This window comes from Phlebotomus papatasi, chromosome 1, assembly GCF_024763615.1.
Source record: "Phlebotomus papatasi isolate M1 chromosome 1, Ppap_2.1, whole genome shotgun sequence".
NCBI classification, from domain to species: Eukaryota; Metazoa; Arthropoda; class Insecta; order Diptera; family Psychodidae; genus Phlebotomus; species Phlebotomus papatasi.
In genome coordinates this window covers 27,789,896-27,815,209 of record NC_077222.1, presented here as the reverse complement: position 1 = coordinate 27,815,209, position 25,314 = coordinate 27,789,896, and the positions used below count along the sequence as shown (strand labels likewise).

At 36.1% G+C, this 25,314-nt stretch overlaps 2 protein-coding genes across 3 annotated transcripts; one reads left to right on the top strand and one right to left on the bottom strand.

The window, feature by feature from the left end:
- The first annotated feature begins 2,989 nt into the window (after nucleotides 1-2,989).
- On the top strand, nucleotides 2,990-22,833 carry LOC129799543 (transcription initiation factor TFIID subunit 1). 2 transcript variants are annotated; one of them, XM_055843508.1, is made up of 7 exons: nucleotides 2,990-3,393; nucleotides 3,486-4,769; nucleotides 9,048-10,169; nucleotides 14,588-17,364; nucleotides 17,619-17,714; nucleotides 22,080-22,226; nucleotides 22,297-22,833. In XM_055843508.1, exons 1-7 carry the CDS (start codon nucleotides 3,254-3,256, stop codon nucleotides 22,698-22,700), a joined length of 5,970 nt encoding a protein of 1,989 aa, XP_055699483.1. In that variant the 5' UTR covers nucleotides 2,990-3,253; the 3' UTR covers nucleotides 22,701-22,833. The 2 variants fall into 2 exon arrangements, with proteins under 2 accessions (XP_055699483.1, XP_055699485.1); XM_055843510.1 differs by lacking the exon at nucleotides 17,619-17,714 and having other exon boundaries at nucleotides 3,043-3,393.
- Nucleotides 21,780-23,362, bottom strand: LOC129799585 (probable peptidyl-tRNA hydrolase 2). Its single transcript, XM_055843610.1, has one exon. The coding sequence runs from the start codon at nucleotides 23,360-23,362 to the stop codon at nucleotides 22,835-22,837; it is 528 nt and encodes a 175-aa protein (XP_055699585.1). The 3' UTR covers nucleotides 21,780-22,834.
- Nucleotides 23,363-25,314: the final 1,952 nt, after the last annotated feature.

Here is a 25,314-nt window from a genome sequence, read left to right as displayed (position 1 = left end):
GATGAAGATGAAAATATTTGGGAATCCTTTGTACAAATAAAATAGTTGCTTTTCAGTACGATATATAAGAGATTTTAGGAAGTGAAGTGAGTAAAAAAAATAATAGGAATATATCTAATGGAATCGAAGAAAAGTGAAATTGAAATCAAAATAAAAAAAGAAATGAAAGAATCACCTTTTCATCAACAAAAAAATTACTAAATTATGAATTATTTTGCGTGAATAAAATGAGAAAGAGGAATAAGATGAAGAAAAATGGTGAAAATAGTGTTCGGTCGGCCTTCGTGTTGAAACAATTTTATCAAAAAAACAAAGAAAAACCAATTTTCTCAAAAAAAAATCCGTATTTTTATGTTTAAAGAGTTTTAGGAAAAAACAGTATGCAGAAGAATCACAAAAACGAACGTATAACTAAAAAAAAGAAACGGTAAGAATTGTGGAAATTGGATGCATTTTCCTGATTTATTATTATTTTTTTTAAAGAGGATTGTATGGTGAATATAAAGTAAAATTGGACGATGTTTAGTTTCAATTTTAACTTATTGCTACAACGATTTTTTCCTCAACACTTTTAATTTATTCAGGATAATAAATTTTTCCCTTTTTTGTAGTTAAGTGTGTATATTATAAGATTAATTATAATATTGTTAATATGAATAAAATATAAAAATCTTGAAAGGCATTGATATTTTTGAATTTTTGTTTGCTTCTAAATGAAAGCGACTGGAATTTATTTTCAGCAAAAGTCAAATAAAGGAAAAGCGTTTTTGGCCAGTCAATTAAATTAGCAAAATTTGGTAAGTAAAAATTCTATTTTGGTCAACAATGGCTCTGGCACGTCACTTAGATCAGGAAAAGTTCATGAAATCAAAATTCACGTCCCTTTATGAAACGTTTTTTATACGTTCATGCCACTCTTTCGAACTCTCAATTGGATTGAACCGATTGAACTAAATTAAATTCATTGTGACGTTCACAAAAAAAGAAGGGTGAAATAGACAAATTCAAATCTTTTCAGAACGAAAACGTGCGAATTTTGATTTAATGAAATTTTCTTGATCTAAAAGCTGCCGGAGCTATAAAAAATTAAAATGCTGGTAACTTTTTAATTACCTTTTTCCAGTAATATTTTACTGTTTAGACAATTTGTATCTATGACTTCGGCACACCTTTTAGATCAGAAAAATTTCAGGAAATCAAAATTCACATCCTGTTTTTCTCACATATTTTGCATATGTCTATCTCATTCTTTCGCACTCCAAATTCGATTAAACTAAATTGAATTTGTTGTGATGTTTAAAAGAAAAAGAAGAGTGCGAAAAAGTAGAATAGCAATGTGTTAAACGTATAAGAAAGAAAAGGATATGAATTTCGACTTTATGAAATTTTCCTGATCTAAAAGATGTGCGTGACCGTGAGCCATAAAAAATTAAAATGCTGGTAGCTTTAATTGTCTCTTTTCCAGTTAATATTTTACTGTTTAAACAATTTTTCTCTATGGTTCCGGTACACATTTTAGATCGGTAAAATTTCATGAAAACAAAATTCACATCTCTTGAAAGCTTTGCATATGATTGTCCTACTCTTTCGCACTCTTCTTCTTCTTTTGAACATCACACCAAATTAAATTTAGATCAGTTTAATTTTGGGACTGAAAAAGTGGGATAGACTTATGCAAATCTTTTGAGAAAGCAATTGATTTTTGACTATGAAATTTACCTAATCTAAAAAAAGTCAATCTGCTACAGGCGTTATAGGAATATTCGAAAAAGGTTTTTTATATTAATTTGTTTTAATCACTTTGCCATAATTACAAGCATCGAGAAGTTCTACTGTAATTTCAAAGATCTTAGGGAAAGATGGGGTGTCATTTGAATTGGGGCAGTCTTGAATTTAGGCTTTTTCCTTCTATTTTTTTATGAAACTGGACTTTATCGCAATAATGATTTAGCTCCACAAACCAATTGCGAGACTTAATCACATATGATAAGGCTCAATTACATTTAAAAAGTAGGAGAAAAAACCGAATTTAAAAGCTTTCTTAATTCAAAAGTGCCCCGCAATATCAATATACCAATAATTTTTTTGCTAAATTTGTTAAAAGAAAAACTGCAAAATAAGCTTGAGATTCTAGAACAAACACATTTTTCATTCAATTTTGATGAAGTTCAAGTTCAATTGGGCTTTAAATTAGATTTTAAAACACATAAGACTTTTTTCGCAATTTTTCATTCACATTTTCAGCGAATTTTTCCACCAAGAACACTCCATAAGGAAATATTAAAAAAAAATTGAGGAAATGTCTTTTACAAATAATTTGAAATAAATAAAAATCAATGTGGAAATGACGATTTGTCGTGAATTGAAACAGAGAAAGCTTCTTAAAAAAGCTTCCAAAGCAAGTTTTAAAGGAAAATTGAAGCTACTTTTCATTCCTTTTCTTATTAAAGATATAAATATTCACTCTTTGAAGAACCAGTGACAAAAATATCAGCTTTTTGAGTTACTTAAAATCATAAAAATTGGATTAATAAAATATGCCATTTTTTTAGTGAAGTTCTTTTTTGGTTATTCACTTCAAAATCATTCTTAATACATTTTAAAATGAATAAAACGGTAGACATAGCTTTGGTGCCTTATTTCGGCCACCTTCATTCTCATAGTTCCTTGCCCTTCGGGAATTCTTCAAAATGTCTTATTCACGTCATCTCGTTTGTCGAAGATACTTTTTTTGTCATTCTTTTGCATTGTATAATCTCTGGAGTATGTAAAAACTAAAAATTCATGAAAATTCGAGGAACAAAAAAGGTGGCCGAAATTGCAAGCTTTCCGGAATTTGTCACACTTACCCTATTTTGTCGTAAACTGAAATTTTCTTGAAAATATGAATTTATGGCGGGAATGGCGGTTTGCAAATGAGTTTCCCGCCATGTTCGTGGCGAATTTGGGACACATTGTCACAATTTCACAGGGCGAATTTTTGACGTCCATTATCGGTGTTTTTTTCTCTGTTGCAGCAGCAGTGTATTTTTCTCCGAGAAAAAATCCTCAAAAACTGTACAAAAACTTTATTTTCGTGACTAAAAACTGTTGGAATCTGTGCCTAAATATCTCTGTTTCAATATTCATTTGTTATTTTGCCCTAAAATGTGTTAGTTTAGTGTAAATGGTGAAATATATGTAGTGACTGAAATCTAACCTCAAAATCACAGTTGCTACGGAAAGTAAATAAAAACAAAGTTGTTCCGGCAAAATGGATAATGATAGTGATACTGACGATAGGAATGAGGTAGATTTGACGGGATTCCTGTTTGGAAATATCGATTCATCGGGGAGACTCGAGGAGGATATCTTTGATAGTGAATCCAAGCGGCAACTTGCATCTCTTGCCAGGTATGTGCCTTTTTCAGGGGGGTTTGATACTTGGTGGGAAAATCGGGAGAATGGGATTGATTTCGGGTATTTGATGGGGGAATTTGTTGTAGATTGGGTTTGAATTCCCTCCTGAGTGAGGTGATCAGCCTACCTAGCGACAAAGACAGTCGCCGGAGTTCCAGGGAAGATGACAGTGGAGATGAATTTCGTCGTCAGGATTCTGAAGATGACACAAATGATGAGGATTTCACGACAAAAGCTGACACTGCTGTAGATTACTCAGATATCAATGAACTTGCTGAAGATCTTCCAGTGGCCATTGAGCCGACTGAGAATAAAAGCCAGCCTGAAGATGATTATGACATTGAAGATGCCATTCCGGCCAATAAAGTCACTGTGGATGGTGTGTCTGCAGAAGCGGTGAAGACAGAGGATGGGAGAGCGTCAGAAAATGGAACTTCAGCTAATAGTAGCTCAATTTCAACGGATGACAAGACGCTAATGCCTCCTCCGAGTCTTCCACAGAAAAGTGCGCCCGGTGAAGGGGATCAGGAAGTAAAGGCAGAGGTTAAAGAGGAGAAAACTGATGCAACAACTGAGAAAAAGTTAGACACTCCTCTGGCAGCAATGCTCCCTTCAAAGTACGCCAATGTCGATGTCCGTGATTTATTCCCGGACTTCCGTCCAGACAAAGTTCTGCGCTTCTCGAGACTCTTTGGACCTGGGAAGCCATCGAGTCTGCCACAGATTTGGCGCAGTGTCCGGAAGAGGCGTAGGAAGCGAAAACAGTCACGGGATGGCATCAAGAGGGAGGGTTCAGATTCAACTTCGGACACTGACGAACCCAAGAAGTATCGCGGCTGGAATTTGCATTTTGCTCCGTCGCCCACCAAAGAGGAACTCTGTTCGGACGATGAAGAGAAACTCCTCAGTGAGATCACAGATGCAATGACAGAAAAGTCCCCGGAAACGGGCGAGGCTGGAGACAACAAACCAAAAGTGGCTGACTGGCGCTATGGTCCAGCTCAAGTTTGGTACGACATGCTGGAAGTTCCGGACTCTGGAGAGGGTTTCAATTATGGATTTAGGATGAAGGAAGATCCGCAGCAGAAGGAGGAGTTTGAAATAAATGGCGAACCCATCCCAGATGACGCCTATCTGATGGTGTCTCAGCTTCACTGGGAAGATGATGTGGTTTGGGATGGGAATGACATTAAGCACAAAGTCATGCAGAAGCTAAATTCCAAGACAAATGCAGCTGGATGGCTGCCTTCGAGTGGTTCCCGGACGGCTGGAGCCTTCAGTCATACAGGAAAAGTTCTACCGGTTTCTACTCCGCTCCAAGGGGCAAAATCAGGCATCTCGCAGAGTGGGAAAATGACAAAATCGCAAATGTAAGTAATCAAGTCAGATTTCCTTCCAATTTACTTTCAAAAATTCCATGGTAAAATCAATGCCTACACTGAGAAAAAAAGAGGGTGCGATTAACTTTTTTTCCTCATAACTTTGACACTTTTTAGGTGTAAAAATATATCAACATTTTTTAATGTTAATTTTACACCTTTTTAAGGGTAAAATTAACATGAAAAAGGTTAACATTAACCCCTAATACACCTAAAAAAGGGTAATATTTACACAGATTTTGGATCAATACTGCAGGGTAAAATTAACATTTCCGGAATGTTATTTTAATTTTTTCGGATTTCTCTCAGTGTAATGATTTTTTTTTAAATTAAGGGTTTTTATTTGACATTTAAATGCTAAATTTCCCATAAAAGGGCTGGCAAAGCGTCCCAGGCTTTGCGAAATGCTCAAACTCGTGACTTAGATGCTATACCTCAAAAGTATTTGAATCGATTCATAAATCACTCAATAGATTCCACAAAATAGTTTAAAGAGTAATAAAAATTATACTCGCACAAAAATTACTTATCGGTAAATAACCGGTTCATTACCGGTTCACAACCGATTTGAACCGACTTATAAATCACTCAAAATATTTCCCAAAAGTAATTGAATGGAGTAATTTAATTGAATTTATGAACCGGTTCATTACCGATTCAAAACCGATTGGAACCGGTTCAGTTTTGTCGGAAATTCCAAGACCTTTCCAAAGACCCCAAACATGACCCCATTTGCTTGATAAAAGCGCTCTCTAGTGTCTTTTTCACCTTTGACCTTGAAAATCCGTTATTACTCTGAAAAAAATAATCTCGTAAAAAAATTGTAAAATAAGTCAATTTATATGGAAAAGTAACAAAATGTTTGGCTACTCCTGTCGCCATAGGGATTCTTGTAAAATCTTTTCATTCTCAACAAGATTTCCTGTTAAAACCGAATCCACCTAAATTAATTAATAAAATTCTTGTAAAAGTTTTCTCAAAATCTGGTTTTCATGGGAATTTCTCAATAGATGGCGTTGTGAAATATATCGTTTTCTCTTTCATTTTTATCCCTTTCTCTCAAAATGGTCTGGAATATTTTCTGTCAAATTTTTTTAATCAATTTGGTAGATATAACAATCACGATTTTCATGCTTTTTGTCAAGTAGGTGACATTAGCTCTGAAAAATGCGACCGGTTTTAGTGTAATTTTTTCCCTGTTTTCGTACACATTTCACGAGATATCTCCAAAAATACGTAGGTTACCAATTTAGGGTTTTCGGTTGCCTCTTTCTTATTAAATTGGCTTTTATTTTGTATTAGTATTTTTTGCTAATTCATTCTACAATGACAAAAAACAGCTAATAAACTCAAAAGTTTTTTCGGCTCGCTAGAAACATATGGGAAACATAGGAAATGTCATGCCCCTGCTTTTTGTTATATATAGCAATTATACGCCGGTGTGCTGTCTGCAGGAAATAGTTAAATAGGACTTTAGAGACCATTTCCGACTACAAAATCGTCATGTTTTGGTGAATAAAAAAAAGAATACTGACGAAACTTTTATAAGATTTTGTATATTATTAGTAAAAAATGTGCAGTATCCGGTATCAACAAGATATCTCGTTGAAAATGAAAAGATTTTACAAAAATCCCTATGGCGACAGGGGTAGCCAAACATCTCGTTACTTTTCTTTTGGGGGAAACGAGATTTTACAAAACTTTTAAAAGCGATTTTTATCAGAGTAGGAATGATTCAACGGTATTTTCGTCTAAGGACGAAATGTCCGCCTGGGTAATCTCTAAAAGGGGAAGGGGAGGGGTGGGGGGAAAATGAGGGACATGTTAACGATCCTTGGGTCGACTTATGGGGGGTCCCCCGAAGGTCCCAAGTCGCTATCTCTAACCGTTTGGCCTCTAGAGCTTGTGACAGACGGACGGACAGACGGACAAACAGCGTGACGACATTTCTCAGAAATCGTCTAAAAAAAAAGATTTTGTCAGTTAAATCAGCATTTGTCGTAACTTCCTTTTGACGATTTTTCAGGAGACAATATTTTCAGTTCAACTTTGTTTTTCATAAAAATGTGCCCCGAATGGGATACTTTTGAGCCAAAATAATAAAATTTATTTAATTTATTTAATTTTGAAACTTTAAGTTAACTGTGTTAACTTGTTAAGTTATGGTTTAGAACTTTGCTCCCGGACAAAAGTTATTACCTTTGCAAATGCCTATCTAATGATGTAGGTCTCATTAGTGGTCGCACCATAGACCACTTTTCTCCATTGGAATTGTCAGGGAAATCTAGCGGAAACGAACATTTCGTTTTTATGGTGTCTAGACACTAGAAGCAATTTTCATCAAAAATTGCCTATTTTTAAAAAATTCTGACGTTTCTGCCTACAAGGATAGGGGAAATTTTCTTTAAAAAGGCATTTTTTCAAGAAATTTCTACTAGTGTGTAGAAGCCACGAAAATATCATTGACTCGTACCTAATAGGGGTTTTTCAAGGTCAAAGGTTAAAAAGGCTCTTGCAAGCATATTTCTCAACCGAATCGGGACATGTTTCGATTCGTTGGAAAGGTCTTGGAATTCCTGACAATTCTGAATGTATTTTTTTATCGCAAATCCAATAACACTACTCCAAAGCGAGTTTGGGTGATGTTTTGAGCGTTTTGAGTGTATAAATTGGTCTGTGGGAAAAAAAACTGAGAAATCCTTGAACTGGTGAACACTACCCTTTTTCTCATGAATTGAACCGACTTTGATAATATCAATAATATAGGTAAATGATGCGAAAGTAGGGGAAAGTGTCCATGATTCGTACGATCCTAAGCTTTAAAATGACTAAATTTTTCCTATGTTTCTCAGTAAATTCTCATTCATCGTACCTAGATTTTAAAAACTAGGAGAAAGTGCCCATTTATCCGAAACACTTTCTTCTGTTATGTAGAGAGAGAAGAAACTAGCTGATTAATATTGGATGATTGCATAAGTTCGTAGGACTCCCAAATGTAAATTTTAACAGATATTTTCTTTTAGAAATATTATTTGTATAATCAGGGATATAGTCTCCACTGATCTTGACACTTGTCCTTAAAAGATATATAACCTTATCAATCTAATTTTTTAAGAAAGAAGCTGTTTTTTTCTTGAAGAAAGTTCACAAGGTCGTTTTAGACAGCTTCCAAGGAGTCCTTTTTTTGGCATCAAACTATTCTGTAGGTAGAGATTGAAGCAAATGATAATCTGGAGGGTCAATATCTGAAGAATATTCTTGGTTCCGGAGAATTTCCTATTGTAACTCCTGTAATTTTGGCAGCGTCTGCTATTCGATGCATGATTTAGTGTTGTTATTTTGGAAAAATATGCCCTTTCTTTTGGCCGAAATCGAAAGTTTCTATAGGCGCATTGAATCTAATGAAATAGCCACGGTGCTTATGCTTAATGATTGTTTCATCGCGTTGGAGTAACTCAAAGTGATTAATTTCCCTGAAATCCTATCATATTTACAGCAAGTCTTTGAAAATCTGCTTTTACGGCAAGCTTTTTTTGTTTTTCCGTGGGCCTTTTCCACTGTACGTTATTGTATTAGATCCGTTTCTCATCACCTATCACCAATCAAACCAGAAAAGTTTCTTCATCGCAACATATCAGGAGAGAAATGGTTACATTCCCTAGAATTATACGGTTTCCCGTATTCCTTTCAGTCAAAAATTGTGACACTCATCTATTGAGTTTTTAAACTTTAAATTAAATGTATCAAGGCTTTTCGAAATAGCGAAATACGATCGAATTATTATTTTCCAACATCTTAACAATCTGTTCAATTGTTATTCACAAATTTTCATCCGCTAGCTCCCAATATTGCCATTAATGTTAGAAGCCGTTTAAAATGGAGTTGATGTTTCAAAGGATAAATCCTTATTTCGAAATTTTCGAAGACACCTTTTAATCATTCTAAGAGCAAGAACTTGATCTAAATAATCGCCCAAAATGCTTTTCCGTGGAAATTTATCACTTAAATAAAACCTTTCTAAAATTCACCTAACATTAAATGCTGCAAATGTAACATTTTGTTCCACATTTCGGTAAGGGCCTCCAAAGGACATATTGACTTATTTGAAGGATACTTGGCATCAGAGGGATGTAAGATACTCTAAACGACCTGCGTGAAAAAGTCCCACGAACTTATGCAATCATCCAATATTTTTGCCCATTTACGTATGTAAATTTGACCTTGGTTAGGCAAAGATTTGACCTTAGATTTTAAAATAAAAATTTACAGGATATCCCTGATGCTGCAAAAGCCCGAAGAGGCCGATGATACGTGGTACAGTATTTTTCCGGTGGAGAATGAAGAGTTAGTGTACAGCAAGTGGGAGGACGAAGTAATTTGGGATGCTGAGTGTATGGACAAAGTTCCAAAGCCCAAAGTTCTTACGCTGGATCCCAATGATGAGAATATCATTCTTGGGATTCCCGATGACATCGATCCGTCAAAGGTGCAGAAGAATACTGGGCCTCCTCCAAAAGTCAAAATACCTCATCCTCATGTGAAGAAGTCCAAGATTCTGCTGGGCAAAGCTGGTGTGATCAATGTCTTGCAGGAAGATACTCCGCCTCCACCGCCAAAGTCTCCCGATCGAGATCCCTTCAATATCTCCAATGATGTCTTCTACATGGCCAAATCGTCGGAGACGACGCTACGCCTGAAGGTTGGCGGTGGGAATCTCATTCAGCATTCGACGCCCGTTGTGGAACTCAGGGCTCCTTTCATTCCCACTCACATGGGTCCACTGAAGCTGAGGATGTTCCATAGGCCACCGATGAAGAAGTACTCACATGGACCTTTGGCAGCTCCGAATCCGCATCCTGTGCTGCCGCTACTGAAGAATATCCGGAAGAAGGCAAAGCAGAGGGAATTGGAGAGAATTGCTTCGGGTGGTGGAGATGTTTTTTTCATGCGCAATCCTGAGGATCTCACTGGACGCGATGGGGAATTGATTCTGGTGGAATTCTGCGAGGAACATCCTCCGTTGATGAATCAAGTGGGAATGTGTTCAAAGATCAAGAACTACTACAAGAGGAAGGCGGCTAAGGATCAAGGACCGCCAGAGTACAAGTACGGAGAAATTGCTTATGCGCACACGAGTCCATTTTTGGGCATCCTGGCGCCTGGACACTGCATCCAGGCGGTGGAGAATAACATGTATCGAGCTCCTATTTATCCCCACAATGTCGCCCCAAGCGACTTCCTGCTCATTCGAACGAGAAATACCTATTTCATCCGGGAAGTTGATGCTCTATTTACGGCGGGGCAGCAATGTCCGTTGTATGAGGTTTTTGGGCCCAACAGCAAAAGAGCCAATAACTTCGTCAGGGATTTCCTCCAGGTCTTCATTTACAGGTGAGTCAAGATGAAATATCTGAATTTTACCTTGGAATCTTTTAAAATCGCGCCTACTCTGACCCTAGAGATACTTTGTGTTCTCGAATCGGGCTCAAACTTTGCCAAAGTGTTTCTTCGTAACTCTTTGATTGAAAAATTGGGTAATCATTAAAATCATCTTTGTATCATCTGAATATTCAAAAATGAACTGTAGAAATACGTCGCGAAATCCTTCATCCTTTTGAAACATCGTAAATTCATAAAACTACCGCTAGGTGCGCTGCTATCAGTTTTTTCTAATTTTTGAAAAAAAAAAATAATAACTTTACTCAGCCTGTTACAGTATTAATTAAAACTATTGAGTATTTATCATTTTTTAATGAACTAAAAGAAAAACAACCGTTCGAACTTTCCTAACCCAGATTTAGTAAGGGATCAACATTTAAAAATTATCAGCCTATTGTGTCTTCTGGTTTACTACAGTGGTGGAAATAAGTATAATTCCACCGATTAATCCTTAAAGAAACTCAACAAAAAAAAAGAAATGTCGAAAAAATTCATACGTAGACCATAACGTCCTTTCATACCAACATAAAAATCAACATTTTGATTTTATATTCTAAGTATTTTTCGAAATATAATAGAATTTTGTTTTTTAAAGCTGGAAATAAGTATAATTCCACTCAATAAATTGAGCGCTAGGGTATTTATTTTTGACCAAATTTAGGTTAATATCTTTTAATAATTTCATTTTTAACTATAATTAGTAAATTAATTAAGTTCCATTTTCTAAAGTTTTACATAAATTTTTACCGAAATATCGTAGGCAAAATGTTTGACGAACAAAAGTAAGGGAAACATTAAAGTCTTGGTGGGGATGGATCTTAGGAACTAAGAAAAATGACTAGGTTCTATCAGATAATTGTCAAATTTGTCAATATATCCACCATAAATGCTTCTTAATGTACCCCAAGGGTCAAAAACCTTCAGTTGTTAGAGGCCAAAAGAGCTTTTCAGTGGAAAAAAGAACTTTTCCACCGAAATTTGATTGTAAAATGATGCTTGCTGTTTAGTCTGGATATGTTCTGATGCTTTTGTCTCAAAATGACATTCGGAAGAGACCTTGGGTCATCGTCGCATAAAAACTAAAAATTATTGCAAAAAAGGCTTTTAACAGTTTAATCAATATGACATGTTTTACGCTATTTTAAAGCTTGATATTTCATATCAAAACTATAAAGAAATTTTTTGGAACAAACAAATATCTTCTCTTGATACAAATTGATTCCAAAAAAATTTGTTCCAAGGAAAACTTGTTCCAATATTTTGGTCAGTGTCCAAAAGTTTTTACCGTGTAGATATCAAATTTGATTTATAAATCACAAAAGCATTTTAAAATCAAAAATTGGTAAATATAGGATTATTTTAGAATGTTCTGGCATGAGTTATGTCCAACGCACAATTACTTTTGTTTAGTAAACATGTTTTTGACATTTCAATGAGAGTGAGTGAGATCTAGATCTAGTCATCTCGCTCATTCTCATGGGAAATTTTGAAAACATGTTTACAAACAAAAGTTATTGTGCGTTGGGCATAATGACCAGCGCACAATAACTTTTGTTTGTAAACATGTTTTCAAAACTTCCTTTGAGGGAGAGCGAGATGACTAGATCTACATTTCATTCACTCTCATCGAAATTTCAAAAACATATTTACAAAACAAAAGTTATTGTGCGTTGGGCATTATAAGCATATGAACAAACAAAAAATGTAAACACGAGAAAAATAAGTCACTCACGGATAGTCAACCGATTCATTATACTGATTTCAAGACCAGTTATTAAACTTTGACTTTCGAAAATTCAAGATGGCGATTTTTTTTAGGTCATAGGTATGTTTGAACGAAATGGTCGCCTGGACCACCTCCATAACATCCAAAAATAAAAGAAATCGTAGGAGCTATTTTCGAAAAAAAAACCAAAAAAATATGGTTTTGGGAGGATTGAGGGGGCGGGGCGAAAAATTTAAAAAAAGTCTAGAGCCATAGAAGACCGGATGTTGATATCTCTTACCGTTTAAGCTCTAAGACGTTGACAAGTTAAAAAAAAAGTCAACTGTATAATAGGGCGTTTCAACTAGGAAAAATTTTTTTTGGCAGTATCCCACCCGGCAAATTCTGCAGAATTCTGCAGACATTCGTCAGATTTGAATTACTAACTGCCGAAAAATCAGCAGAATTTCTGCAGAATTTTGTTCTAAGGTGGATCCGATCGTTGTATGAAAATTCTGCAGAATTTCTATAGAAAATTTTAAAATTATCGGCAGAATTTCTTTAGAGTATTTAGATGATTTCTACATTTCTTCTACCCTTTCTAATGTTTCTAAACATTATTTTAACTACATAAAAATATGTAGGGGAAGTGCTTATTATTTTGGACAGTCTGCATATTAGCATCGATATCCTAAGTTTGAAGTGCCATATTTTCAATACTAATTGACTTTTCTTGTTACTCTCTTTTCAGAAGGATTGTTTAGAAACTTGGCAAGCTATTTATCATCTCATTTTTACTAAAATTAGTTTTAATACGTTTAAAAATGAATTGATATGTAGAGGTGAATTTGACTCTTATTTTGGACAACTTGGTTATTAATTTTTACAACTTGTCTGTAAATTTGGACAGATAATCCGCCTCAACAGGATGCCCATTGTTCTTCATTTTATGAACCAATTTTACCAAGTCCTCTTCCTGGTCATGTAAGGGAAACGTGGAATGTCACAAGAAGCCCAGAAACTTTCCATATCATTCATTAAAGTGAGTTGACTTCGGTACTCCAAGTACGTGCGGATTCGCTCATTCCCTGACCTTTCCGGGAGCCTTTCAAGGCATTTCTCACTGCATCTCTTTCGTAGAGATGATGCTCCTTCATTTCTCCAGGCATTTGTCCAACCTAGCCATCACAAAAGCTAAAACTTCACGAAATTTCGTGAGAAAAACACCTGTCCAAAATAAGAATCATCACCTCACTGGTGAATGTCTTAAAAAATTTCCCATTTTTCACACGAAAAATATAATTCACAAGGCAAATCTCACTTCAGGTCAAATGTACAAATCATCAGTAACGTGAATCAACACAATATTCAATGAATATTCAATAATATCACTCAAAAACAGCGAACAAACTTTGTTAGTACTTCACCAAAACTAAATAAGACTGAAGTAAGCCACGAAGTTCTGTCATATTTCTCGTAAGCAATTGCTCACACTGAATTTTCAACAAAGCAATTTCAACTCAAATCATATTCAAATTTTAACGTATTTAGTGTTAAAATATTCCAAAAAGAACAAATATTTAGATAGAATTCATTATTCATCAAATATTGGAATAAAAATCCATCATTTTAATCAATTTATTTTTAGTGTCCAATGTTATCCTCAAAGTGTCCAAAATAAGAAACTGGACAAAATTAGAAGCATTTCCCCTATTTCAAATTATTTAAAATTCAATTTTTATTCAACAATTTTACGTGAATACTCTCTTTTTTTACAATATTATTATAATGTTATAATACAATATTATTAAATCAGCCATAATAGAAAATACGAAGGGGAAGGAAATGGTTAGAAAACACGAAAGAAATTCGCGATGCTCACGAAGTCGCACGACTATCCCGAAGCCACACGAAGTATCCGATTGAATGACAAGAAACGTTAAAATTTCAAAAGTGCAGAATTGCAGATCGAAGTTTTGCTAGGATTCTGAGGGTGCTGTATTTGATGAGACAAGAAAGTTTTTCTTCTACGACCATATGATTAGACGCTGTTTAGAGGTGGCTTAACGACCCTCTCTGTAGAACAAATTTCTCATTTTACCGAATTTTACACTACAGAGAGGGTCGTTTAGCCACCTCTAAACAGCGTCTGATCATATGGTCGTCGAAGAAAAACTTTCTTATCTCATCATGTAGAACACCCTGAGATTAGTGCCAAAAAAATTTTCCTAGTTGAAACGCCCTACGTATAAATGCTCTCTCTTTGAGTTCGAGCAGCAAAATAAATTAAAAGAGAAAATAAAGAAGTTATCAACATCATCACCATTTTAGCGTTTTCGGTTTAAAAGGATTTAGGATTTAAAAAGATTTTGACCCATATTCGAGATTTTGTCTTTAGCCGATCAGGCTTTAATAATAATAATAATAATACTGGCACAACATTCCATGAAGGAACTAGGCCTTTCCGCAAGGGGATTTCTAGACATGCGTTATTATTTTTTCTTGTACGGGATGAGGTTGTCAGACCCATGCCCGTGAAATCAAGTGCAGTGAAGCTCACTGGATGCAATCCGAACACCTTTAACGCCAGAAAAAATCCTGGTGACCTAAAGGGGATTTAGTGCCGTTCAGGCTTTACAAAGCATTTTAATGCAAACTGTTTCAGGTTGTTCTGGAAGAGTTCGGATAATCCTCGGAGGATCCGAATGGATGATATCAAAAAAGCTTTCCCAGCTCACAGTGAGAGTAGCATTCGGAAGAGATTGAAGCAGTGTGCGGATTTTAAGAGAACAGGCATGGATTCCAATTGGTGGGTGATCAAGCCGGAATTCCGGTTGCCAAGTGAAGAGGAAATCCGTTCGATGGTATCCCCAGAGCAGTGTTGTGCCTACTTTAGCATGATTGCAGCCGAACAGAGGCTCAAAGATGCTGGATATGGGGAGAAATTTATTTTTGCCCAGCAGGAAGATGATGATGAAGAGATGCAATTGAAGATGGATGATGAAGTTAAAGTGGCTCCTTGGAATACAACACGAGCTTATATTCAGGCTATCAGGGGGAAGTGTCTGTTGCAATTGACTGGACCAGCTGATCCGACGGGATGTGGAGAGGGTTTTTCTTACGTACGGGTACCTAATAAGCCGACGCAGACCAAGGAAGAGCAAGAGAGTCAGCCAAAGAGAACAGTAACGGGAACTGATGCAGATCTCAGGAGGCTGTCGCTGAATAATGCTAAGGCTTTGTTGAGGAAGTTTCAGGTGCCGGAGGAGGAGATTAAGAAATTGTCTCGATGGGAGGTGATTGATGTTGTCCGGACACTGTCGACGGAGAAGGCAAAGGCTGGGGAGGAGGGAATGGATAAATTTTCGCGTGGAAATCGTTTTTCAATAGCTGAACATCAAGAGAGGTACAAGGAGGAGTGTCAGAGGATATTTGATCTGCAGAATCGGGTGTTGTCCAGTGGGGAGGTTCTGTCGACGGATGAGGGAGAATCAACGGCGTCGGAGGAGTCAGATTTGGAGGAATTGGGGAAGAATTTGGAGAATATGTTGGCCAATAAGAAGACTTCTACGCAATTGTCGTTGGAGAGGGAGGAGCAGGAAAGGCAGGAATTGCTGAAGAAGATAATGGAGGAGAGGGAGGGAGGGACGCCAAAGGGGGCTAAGGGGAAGAAGGAGGAAGAACAAGGTGGGAATTTGAATAATCCTCAACCGGGGAGGATACTGAAGATTACCAGGACTTTTAAGAATGCCGAAGGGAAGGAATTCACAAGAGTTGAAATTGTTCGGCGGCAACCGGTAATTGATGCTTACACGAAGATTAGGAATACCAAGGATGAGGCATTTATTAAGAGTTTTGCAACGTTGGATGAGGCTCAGAAGGAGGAGATGAAGAGGGAAAAGAGGAGGATACAGGAACAATTGAGGAGGATTAAGAGGAATCAGGAGAAAGTTGGTATGATGAGTCATATGCACGCAGCTCCGGGAAATCCAATTAGTTTGGGCGATAGGGGCAGTGCTAGTTCACACAGTTCAGGACCAACACCAAGTCACACTCCAACAGTTCCGGCTGTCAAGGATACGAGTCCGTTGAGGCGAAAGACAAAGTTCAAGACGGATTTGAAGTTGAAATGCGGAGCCTGTGGACAAGTTGGGCACATGAGGACAAATAAGGCATGTCCATTGTACACAGGGACACCTGGACCGACTCCATCGCTCACGGTGGCCATGACGGAGGAGCAGGAGGAGGAGATTGAGAAGGAATTGAATGCAGATGATGAGGATTTGGTGAATGTTGATGGGACAAAGGTGAAATTGAGTGGGAAGTTGCTCAAACGTCATGAAGATGTCAAGAGGCGAACGTTGTTGCTGAAGGTGCCCAAGGATGCAGTGGGCAGGAGGAAGAGACGTGCTGGACTGGATCTGCACTGTGACTACCTGCAGAGGCACAATAAAACAGCCAATCGTCGTCGAACTGATCCAGTTGTCGTCCTCTCGTCAATTCTCGAACAAATCCTCAATGATATGCGAGATCTTCCCGATGTGCAGCCTTTTATGTTCCCTGTCAATGCTAAACTCGTGCCGGACTACTATAGGATTGTCCAGAGACCGATGGACTTGCAGACAATCCGGGAGAATTTGAGGCAGAAGAGGTATCAGAGTCGAGAGGATTTCCTCGGGGATGTCAATCAAATTGTGGAAAATTCAACAGTTTACAATGGACCGAAGAATCTTCTGACCATTGCGGCTCAGCGGATGCTGCAAAAGTGTGTTGATCGTCTGGCAGAAAAAGAGGAACGTCTGATGCGTCTGGAAAAAGCTATCAATCCCCTTCTCGATGATGACGATCAAGTAGCCTTGTCGTTCATTTTTGAAAAGCTAATGACAAATAAATTGAAAGTGATGCAAGAGGCTTGGCCATTCCTCAAACCCGTCAATAAGAAGCAAGTCAAGGATTACTATACAGTGATCAGGAAGCCAATGGACCTTGAGACAATCACCAAAAAAATCACAGCCCATAAATACCATTCCAGGGAGGAATTTCTGCAAGATATTGAACTGATAGCTAAAAATTGCGAACAATACAATGGCAGTGAGTCGAATTTCACAAAGCAGGCCAAGCTAATTCTCGACTGTGCCCGAAGTGCTCTGGATGAATTTGGAGAGCACTGTGGTCATCTGGAGAGGAACATAGCTCAGGTGCAAGAGAGGGCACGCAATGAAGCCGAACTAGATGCATCTTGGGCGGATGATGAACAAGAAACCAGAGGGAATAGCTCAGCTGAGGAATATGTCGACATGGATCCCAGCGAAAGGCCACAATCAGCTGCCTCCAATGATCCACAGTCATCCCGTTCACACGGACCACAAATCATCCCAGCGCTGCCCGAAGTCAAACGAGGCCGAGGAAGACCAAGAAAAGCCAGGGATACCCTCGAAGACGGTAAGTGTACCATCCTACCACAAATAAATTCTCTCCTCCAGGATCTCCCTCCCAAAGGTCTGGTGATTAGTCTCAAACAAGATTTTCTTTTTCTGTCATGTCTTTTTCCATCTTTTTCACCTTTTAAAAATGCATGATTTTTTCTTCTTTTAATTTTTTCTCTGTGTAAAATTGACAATGGCCAAAAAAATGATGTCTTCTTTTTAATTTGGAGAAGAAGAAAAAAAAATACGGCAAATGGTTTATTTTTATAGTTAAATTGTGGGGCATGAAACGAGGTCGTGGACGTCCCAGAAAAGACAGCCACACTTCAAATTTAAGTAGTACACAAAATACTTACTTGGAAGAAGGTGAGCTTTTTCTACATTAATTTTTCCGTAGTTCTTAACTTGGGCGTATCCTATTCTAAAGTATTGCATGTCGAAATAGAATTTATTTTTATTAATGGCTTTGCTTCAATTGATAATTCTTCACTAAATATTAGTCAGTAATAGAGGGCTGCTGTAAATAGAAAAATGTATTCAATGGCGTAGATTTCTAGTGGTTTTCTAGATTACTGGAATTATGGTTTATAAAAAGAGTATCTCGGGTCTTTTTTCACAAATATTCTTCTAATAATTACTGAAAATTTATAAGTTCTTGCAATTGTGCGACAAATTTTTAAGATTTTAATTACATCTTTAATTTAATTTAATTTAATTCATCTTTAAACTAACTAATATAAAAAAATGAAACATAACCAAAATAAAAAAAAACATTAACAAACTCTTCAATTTAGGTAAAATTCAATCGATTGAAATTTTACTTCAACCTGAAATCAGATACAACTGTCTCTTTTAGTATTCTCTATACAACAAAAAGAAGGATAATACAAAAAGATAAAAAAAAAGAAAGTTTTTTGAACATGTTCGTTTTTAAATCTGTTTGCTGAGTATTAACTAATTTGCAAAGAAATACTCAAATTTGTAACTGAGATATATTATATCTCAAAAGTACTTTCGCAAATAATTCGAACCTATTGATAAATCACTCAAAAGATCACCCAAAATAACTGGACGATCCATTTTCGGATAAAAATTACTTATCGGTTCATAACCGGTTCATAGCTGATTTGAACCGATTTATAAATCACTTAAAATATTGTTCAAAATCCAAAATACACCTTAGGAGTAATATAATTGAATGTCAGATGAAAATTAGTTATCAGTTACGAATCGATTCATTACCAGTTCGTAACTGTTTGGAATTTATTCAGATTAGTTAGGAATTCCAAGACCTTTCGAACGAGCCCAAATTTAATATTATTCGGTTGAGAACTTTTGACCTTGAATGAAGAAATGATTCAACGATATTTTCGTATATGGACGAATGTCCGTCTAGGTAACTTCTAAAACTCAAAAACATAGTTTTGGTGGAAAAAGGGAGGACTGGGGGAAAGTTAAGGGTGAAGGGCATGTTAATGGTCCCAAGGTCGACTTATGAGGGGGGTCGCCGAAGTCCCAAATCTCAATCAAGGGAAGTACTCGAGTCATCAAATTCAGAAAAATCTGTGGCTTTGCTCAACAACGCAGAAAGGCATCAAATTAAACGTGGTATATTCAAAAACTGCCAAATTTGGTTAATTCTTTAAAAAAAAAAAAAAACGCCCCGAAAGTTGAAAATGACACCTTACGCAGCACACATAATAAAGAAAATTTGTATGAGTATGCATGCAGCGGTGGCTCAGCGGTACAGCGCAGGACATTTAACGGAAGCGCCGCGGGTTCGATCCTTGGCTGCTCCGTCGGTACAATAAATACATTTAATTCTTTATTTTGTAGTGGTATTGTAATGTAAATTGGTTATTTAGGACATCAACTGAAAATCCTTATCAAAATTTTTAAAATGATGAAAGTAACTTCATTTTCGAGAGTCAGCGAATAATATTGAGATGCTGAAAATGACATCACTGGTACACTTTGGGATTACGTTTTAAGATCATTTGCTTAAGCCAAAGTTAAACTATGGAAAATAGTTATATCCTTTTGCATGATTTATCAAATTATCTATGTGCTTGGTAGAAGACTTTTAGTAAGAAAATCAGTATTTACTTACAATCAGCTATTTAGAGATCGTTATAAATATTTTTTATAGTTCTTATCGGAATTGGATAAAAAAAATCGAAAATTGATTGATTTTTGGAAAAATTATTTGGAAACCTATGCTTAAATTGTCAGTGGCATATCTTTCATTTGATGTGCACTTTGTTATTTGCACTTTCTGTTTTAATAATTACTAAAATCCATAAAATAGATAGTTTTTTTTTAAACTAATTAGTGAATATGGATTTCGCTAAAGAAATGATTTTTCTGAATTTGATGCCTCGAGTAACTTCCCTTGTAAGCGTGGTACACTCAGTCCCGGCATTATGCCCATCGGGATTATGCACATACAAATATGAATGTTTGCCTATACCATTGAGAGCCAATTCGTGAAATCATTTTTGAAATACGCCTTAATGTGTATAGTATTTTGTGACGCGGAAAATTTGAAAACACTGCTTATTTTTCAGAATAAAACTTTAATTTCTTTTATTAAGGTAAATTTTTTGAATATATTTTCATTTGAATCTTTTTGTTACGACTACTTTTACTTCGCGCGAAATTCGTTCTACGGACGATTTATTCAAAAGAAGTCTTCTCCGGGTATGTAAATTTTCTCCATGTATAATGCCATTTCGCGGATTTTTTTTTCGATCCCGGAAATGACATCCGGGGTTGAATGTAGACGAACGGATAAACAGCGTGACATAATTTCTCAGAAATCGTCTGAAACGCGAAGATGTGTTGAGAAAAGTGGTTTCCGGGGAGTATAAGGTGGAAATTTTGGGGGATGATAAAGTCGAGGAATTATATCGACTGTTCCATTCTATTTCAGAATGACACGTTTTCAGGAGAACCATTTAAAGTTCGCGATTTCTTATGTTCCACGTGTAAGTTTTTTTTCGAAAAATTTCAATATCTCGTTACCCGAACGTTGGATGATTCTGATTTTCCTGGGATCCCAGAATTCCGAATTTTTTTTCCGATTCCTCGGTAAAATCTTGCGCGATTCCTATATTTCCAAAAATAGTGGAATTGGAACACCTACATAACAAAACGTATTTTTTTCTGAAGTATTCTAAAAGAGCTGAGAGATTTCTTTCGAGTATATTAATTATAGAAAATTTACGGCTCTACAATTCTGTCGAAGATCAGTTTTTTTTGTTCTTGAGAAATTTACTTTTCAAGACATTCATTAATACTTTAAGGACGATTGAATCATGGTGACCCAAAAAAAATCCTACGATCTTCAAAATAAAAGTCTGAAAAAACAATTCTTTTCTCACCTCCTCGTCATTAAAGGTTTGAAAGTTATTTTTGAAAAGAAAAGTCTTCGCTTATTTAGAAAACCCAAAGATGTCAAACTAAAGTCGACAGAGAGGATGTTCTTTGCTATATTTTACTCTTAGTAATAGTTTTTTGTACAGACAGAAAATCAGTTTTAGGGAATTTAGGGAGTGTGTGGGATGTATGGGTGAAAAGTCCGATAGGACGGTCTATAAAACATATCCTAAACTGAAAGTCATCGATTGTTTAGTTCTTCAGATATTTCCAAAAGAATGGTTTCTGGAGGATAAGAAAATTCATGTAGAGGAAATTTTAGTGTCATTTGGAGTCCTTAGATCAACTTACGGAGGATAGTGAGAACATTTGAAGTCGATATCATCATCCGTCCAGAAAATAATATTTTTTGGAAAAATTTGCTCTAAGCTAGAGATGTCGTATTTTTAGAAAATGGCTAAAATAAAAAAAATTAGGTATTTAGAGGAATCGGATCAGGATGTCATCTATGAACGAAATGTAGTCCTAAGTGGTATCTATTGTGTGCTGAAGAGAGTACATTGATATTTAGTTTAGTTTAATTTATATGATTTTTTAAAATGCTCCTCTAAGGTATTTTTTTTGAGAATTTTTAGATAGACTTGATTTTTTCGCACCCAAGGAATTTTTCTACAAAAAACAAGTACATTACAAAGTTGAAGCACAACTAATTACCTTTTCAACGGACCTAAATTTATTAATTTATGTTCACTAGAACTCGCGATATAACGGATAATATAAGGCAAAGCAGAGAAAATATAAAAAAAAAAAATTAACAAAACTTGAGACGTCTAGGAACAAAACCAAAAACAGATTCTTGATCAGAAGACTCGACCCTATCAAACGTACCATGTGCGATCCGTGTGCCAAAAATCGTGTTGCATAGTGTTATAATTACGTTAAGTCTTCTCTCGGTTTAAGTCGCAAATGTGTCTGGGCCTTAATCTTCATATAAGATGATTTATGATGGTTATCTTAAAGTGAAATACAAATAATTAAATAAAAAAATCTCGATTTTAAAAGTAAAATAAATAAGTTTATTTCCATTTTATTAATTCGTACAAAAAATTGTTGTAAGTAAAAATTCCATGTTGAATTGTGTGAAAGAAAAATGCATGATTTTCTTGCAACACTTTATAATGGGATGTGCCGTAAATTGCATTGATTTTTCTTTAAAAAATTTATCTGTTGAATATTAATGTTTTATTTTGTAATTTAAAAAAAAAATCTCTTGAAAGTCAATTTATTGGGAATAAAAAGAATTAAAAAAGCCTTACGAGCTTCTAATGAACATTTCTTTCTTCTTCACGGAAGATTTACAATTCTCCACGGATGACGAGGAATTCGAGGAGGTCGGAAGTGACAATGACCATGAGAGTGTTGTGGAGACTTTGGCTCAGGGAGAAGGTCTCAATCGCAGCGGATCGGCAATAAGTGGCGGAGGTGGAGGAAGTTCAATTGGTGAGGAAGTTTTTGTCATTTTGGGAAGGAGAAAAGGGATTTTATTTTGTTGGGGGGATTTTTTGTGCAGGAGTCCATGGAGATGATGATAGTCAGCAAGCGGCTGAAGCGATGGTGCAATTGAGCGGAATTGGCTTTTACAATCAACCGCAGGATGAGTCAATTGATCTCGATCCCAATTATGATCCTTCGGATTTCCTGGGAATGACTTCGAGTTCATCTTTGGCACCTCAGCGGCCTCCACAGTTGCCGGCAGAGGTTCAGCCAGAAGCTCCCATGGCTTCTGTCCCTGTTCCTGCTGCTGCTGCGGAGGAGGAACCTGCAATTGTCAGCAATCCAAGTGTGGCAATTCAGGATGATCTGGCCATTTCGGACACAGACGAAGAGGATAACAATTTGATTTTGACCATCACGAAGGAGGAGCCCACTGTGGAGAACAATGAGGGTGAAGCTGAAGGTGATCTCTGGTTTTAGGCATCATTTTTATTAATTTCCTGTAAGTCCATCTTTTTTTCTCTTCTATTATTATTATTATTTTTTGACCACTCTACCTGACTCCGGGATTTATATAACCTTACTCTGAGGAAATATAAAAGAATTTATGGCATTTAGAGCAATTTCAAATGCCCGGTAACTTGATCCACTTCCTGGCATGCAGCTGGTCCAATGGCCAGAACTGTCTTGCTATTTGGCTCAATTTGTGTGCGTCCAGCATCACGAATGAGGCATGTATTGAGCCTCAGAGTGTCAGCTTTTCGTCGGATTTGCATGAGTTCCTCCTCACTGTCCACCTTGACGGCAATCTTGGCACATCCGGAATTTTCCCAGCGGCGAACGATGCTGGGAATTCGTCTGATGGCTGTCTGGAAGGCACCAACAGCTGCATGTCCACACTGTGCAGCTATCTTTCCCTTTCCCATCTTCAGATCATTCCGCACCACCAGAATCATCTTGTACTCGCCATTGTCCCGGAATATCGGAGACTCCTTGTCCATTTGACTGCACCCTTCGTCCTTCCTCGATCCACCGTTGCGCTCAGCAACAATTTGTGCGTATTTGTAGCCGGCAAAGAATGATAAGAGAATGGCAGCTCCGTTGACCAGAGATGAGGCATCGAGTATCTCAGGTAGCGTCATTATCAGAATTTACACGGCTTCACGTGAGATAATTTCGCAAAATTGTGCGATCTTTCGCACACCGCAGTGGTCGGATTTAACCTCACTTTTCCCAATGGATTTTTCAATCTCCAGCAAATATTGCCTTTTTCACCAGACTTTCTACACTAAAATCTCAAGGAATATTTCTCACTCAACAAGGGAAGATTTTTTCACTAAATTTCTCGTCCGATTCACTGGAAAATCACGTTTTTTCACTACTCAAAAAGCATTTCCCGGAGAATATGAACTTGAACAACTATAGCTATCTCTTTCTCGCATATGGCGAAATGGTTATTTCAACCGCAGACACATGGCGAATTGTGTCTCGGATAAGGTGAATTAAAAATTCAAAAATGAATTTTAACGGTATCAACTAAAATTCTTAGATAGGAATAAAAAAAACAACTATTTTTGGAATCGCAGAATAATCCTTGTGATTGTTGCATTTGCAAAAAATGTCAATAATCAAAAAATCATCTTAATGATCGCTGTTGAATGAAAATTCCATAAATATTCGCAAATTGTCTGACTACAGTCAAAATATTCGGAATAATAGGGAATATTTTTAACACAAATTGGAATAATAACGCAATAATCACAGAATAATCTTGATAATGAATATATCTGCAATCATGATTTGCAAATATTCCTGAAAGTCATGCAATTCTCATAATAATCGCAAAGTTAATCTTAAATAGAATCTTAATAATTTTGCGAATATATATTCCAAAAAATAATTTCAATTAACCACACAAGTAAAATAATCGTAATAATCGCGATATTCACAAATTTTCGTATGGTAATCACACAGTAATACCAATATAAAAGACAATAATTGTAAAATAATTGCGACAATCTAAGTACGTGCGATTTTCCCAAAATAAGAATAATACATTAATAACGAAATAATAAAAATATTCGTACAAACATCGTAAAATAATATTCTTTCATTCTGAGAAAAGTCGTAGGGGAAAGTGCCCATGCTAGATACCATTGGAACCTTCGTAATGACTAAATTTTCTATGTTTCACAATATATAATATATGTGACTCATCACAAACATATTTTGAAAACTATGGGAAAGTGGCCAGTTTTTAAAATATTAATATATTGCGGAGTCACGTTTATTGAGAAACATAGGAAAAATTTAGTCATTACGAAGCTTCAAATGCTTCAAATGGTATCAAGCATGTGCACTTTCCCCTACATTTGCTAAATAATTTTGTTTCGAAAAAAGTAACATTTGTGAAAAAAAATGAGATTGAGGGATAGCCTTATGATAATTTATTTGTGTACTACAAATATCTCTTTTGTGAACTATTCTCAATGTTCAGTGATAATATTGAGGCCCAACCGCGATGAAGCAACCAATCTCTTAAAAATATTATATTTCTGCACTATTTTCGAATAGGTTTTAGGTGAGAAATAATGAGAGATAACGTCTAAATATAACGTTAATCGTAATTCAATTTTGAATAATCTACCGCAGCCCAATGAAAAAACACGACTTTAAAACTTTTATCCCTAATTTACTATTGCGCCGGGACTTCAAAATTAGTCCTGTACATAGAGCAGAACATACATAATAGTTTGTCAATAATAAGAATATTCCCAGAAACCATTCGTTAATTAACAACGGTTACTAAATAAATTCACTCATAATTTGATGATTTAAGAGAACATTGTGTTTTCCAAACAAATTTAAGCAATCTATTGCTAAACAATTAATTTCCCGACTCTAAAGAATCAAATCTCAAAAATTCAATAAATAAAGAAAGATCAATAAATGAGACATTTAGAGAATTCACAGGAGGTGTCTCTATTGGTCAAATATATACCCTCAAGGACCCTCTGTGCTCTCCCAAAGAGAGCACCTAAATATCTGGTTTAGTTTGTTATATATGATTATTTTAAAACCTCAGTCCAAAGCA

Coding starts and splice junctions, on each gene's coding strand:
- LOC129799543 (XM_055843508.1), top strand. CDS start 3,254: ATGGATAATGATAGTGATACTGACGATAGGAATGAGGTAGATTTGACG. Junction 4,770..9,047: donor AAAATGACAAAATCGCAAAT/GTAAGTAATCAA, acceptor AAAAATTTACAG/GATATCCCTGATGCTGCAAA. Junction 22,227..22,296: donor AGGTGGAGGAAGTTCAATTG/GTGAGGAAGTTT, acceptor TTTTTTGTGCAG/GAGTCCATGGAGATGATGAT.
- LOC129799585 (XM_055843610.1), bottom strand. CDS start 23,362: ATGACGCTACCTGAGATACTCGATGCCTCATCTCTGGTCAACGGAGCT.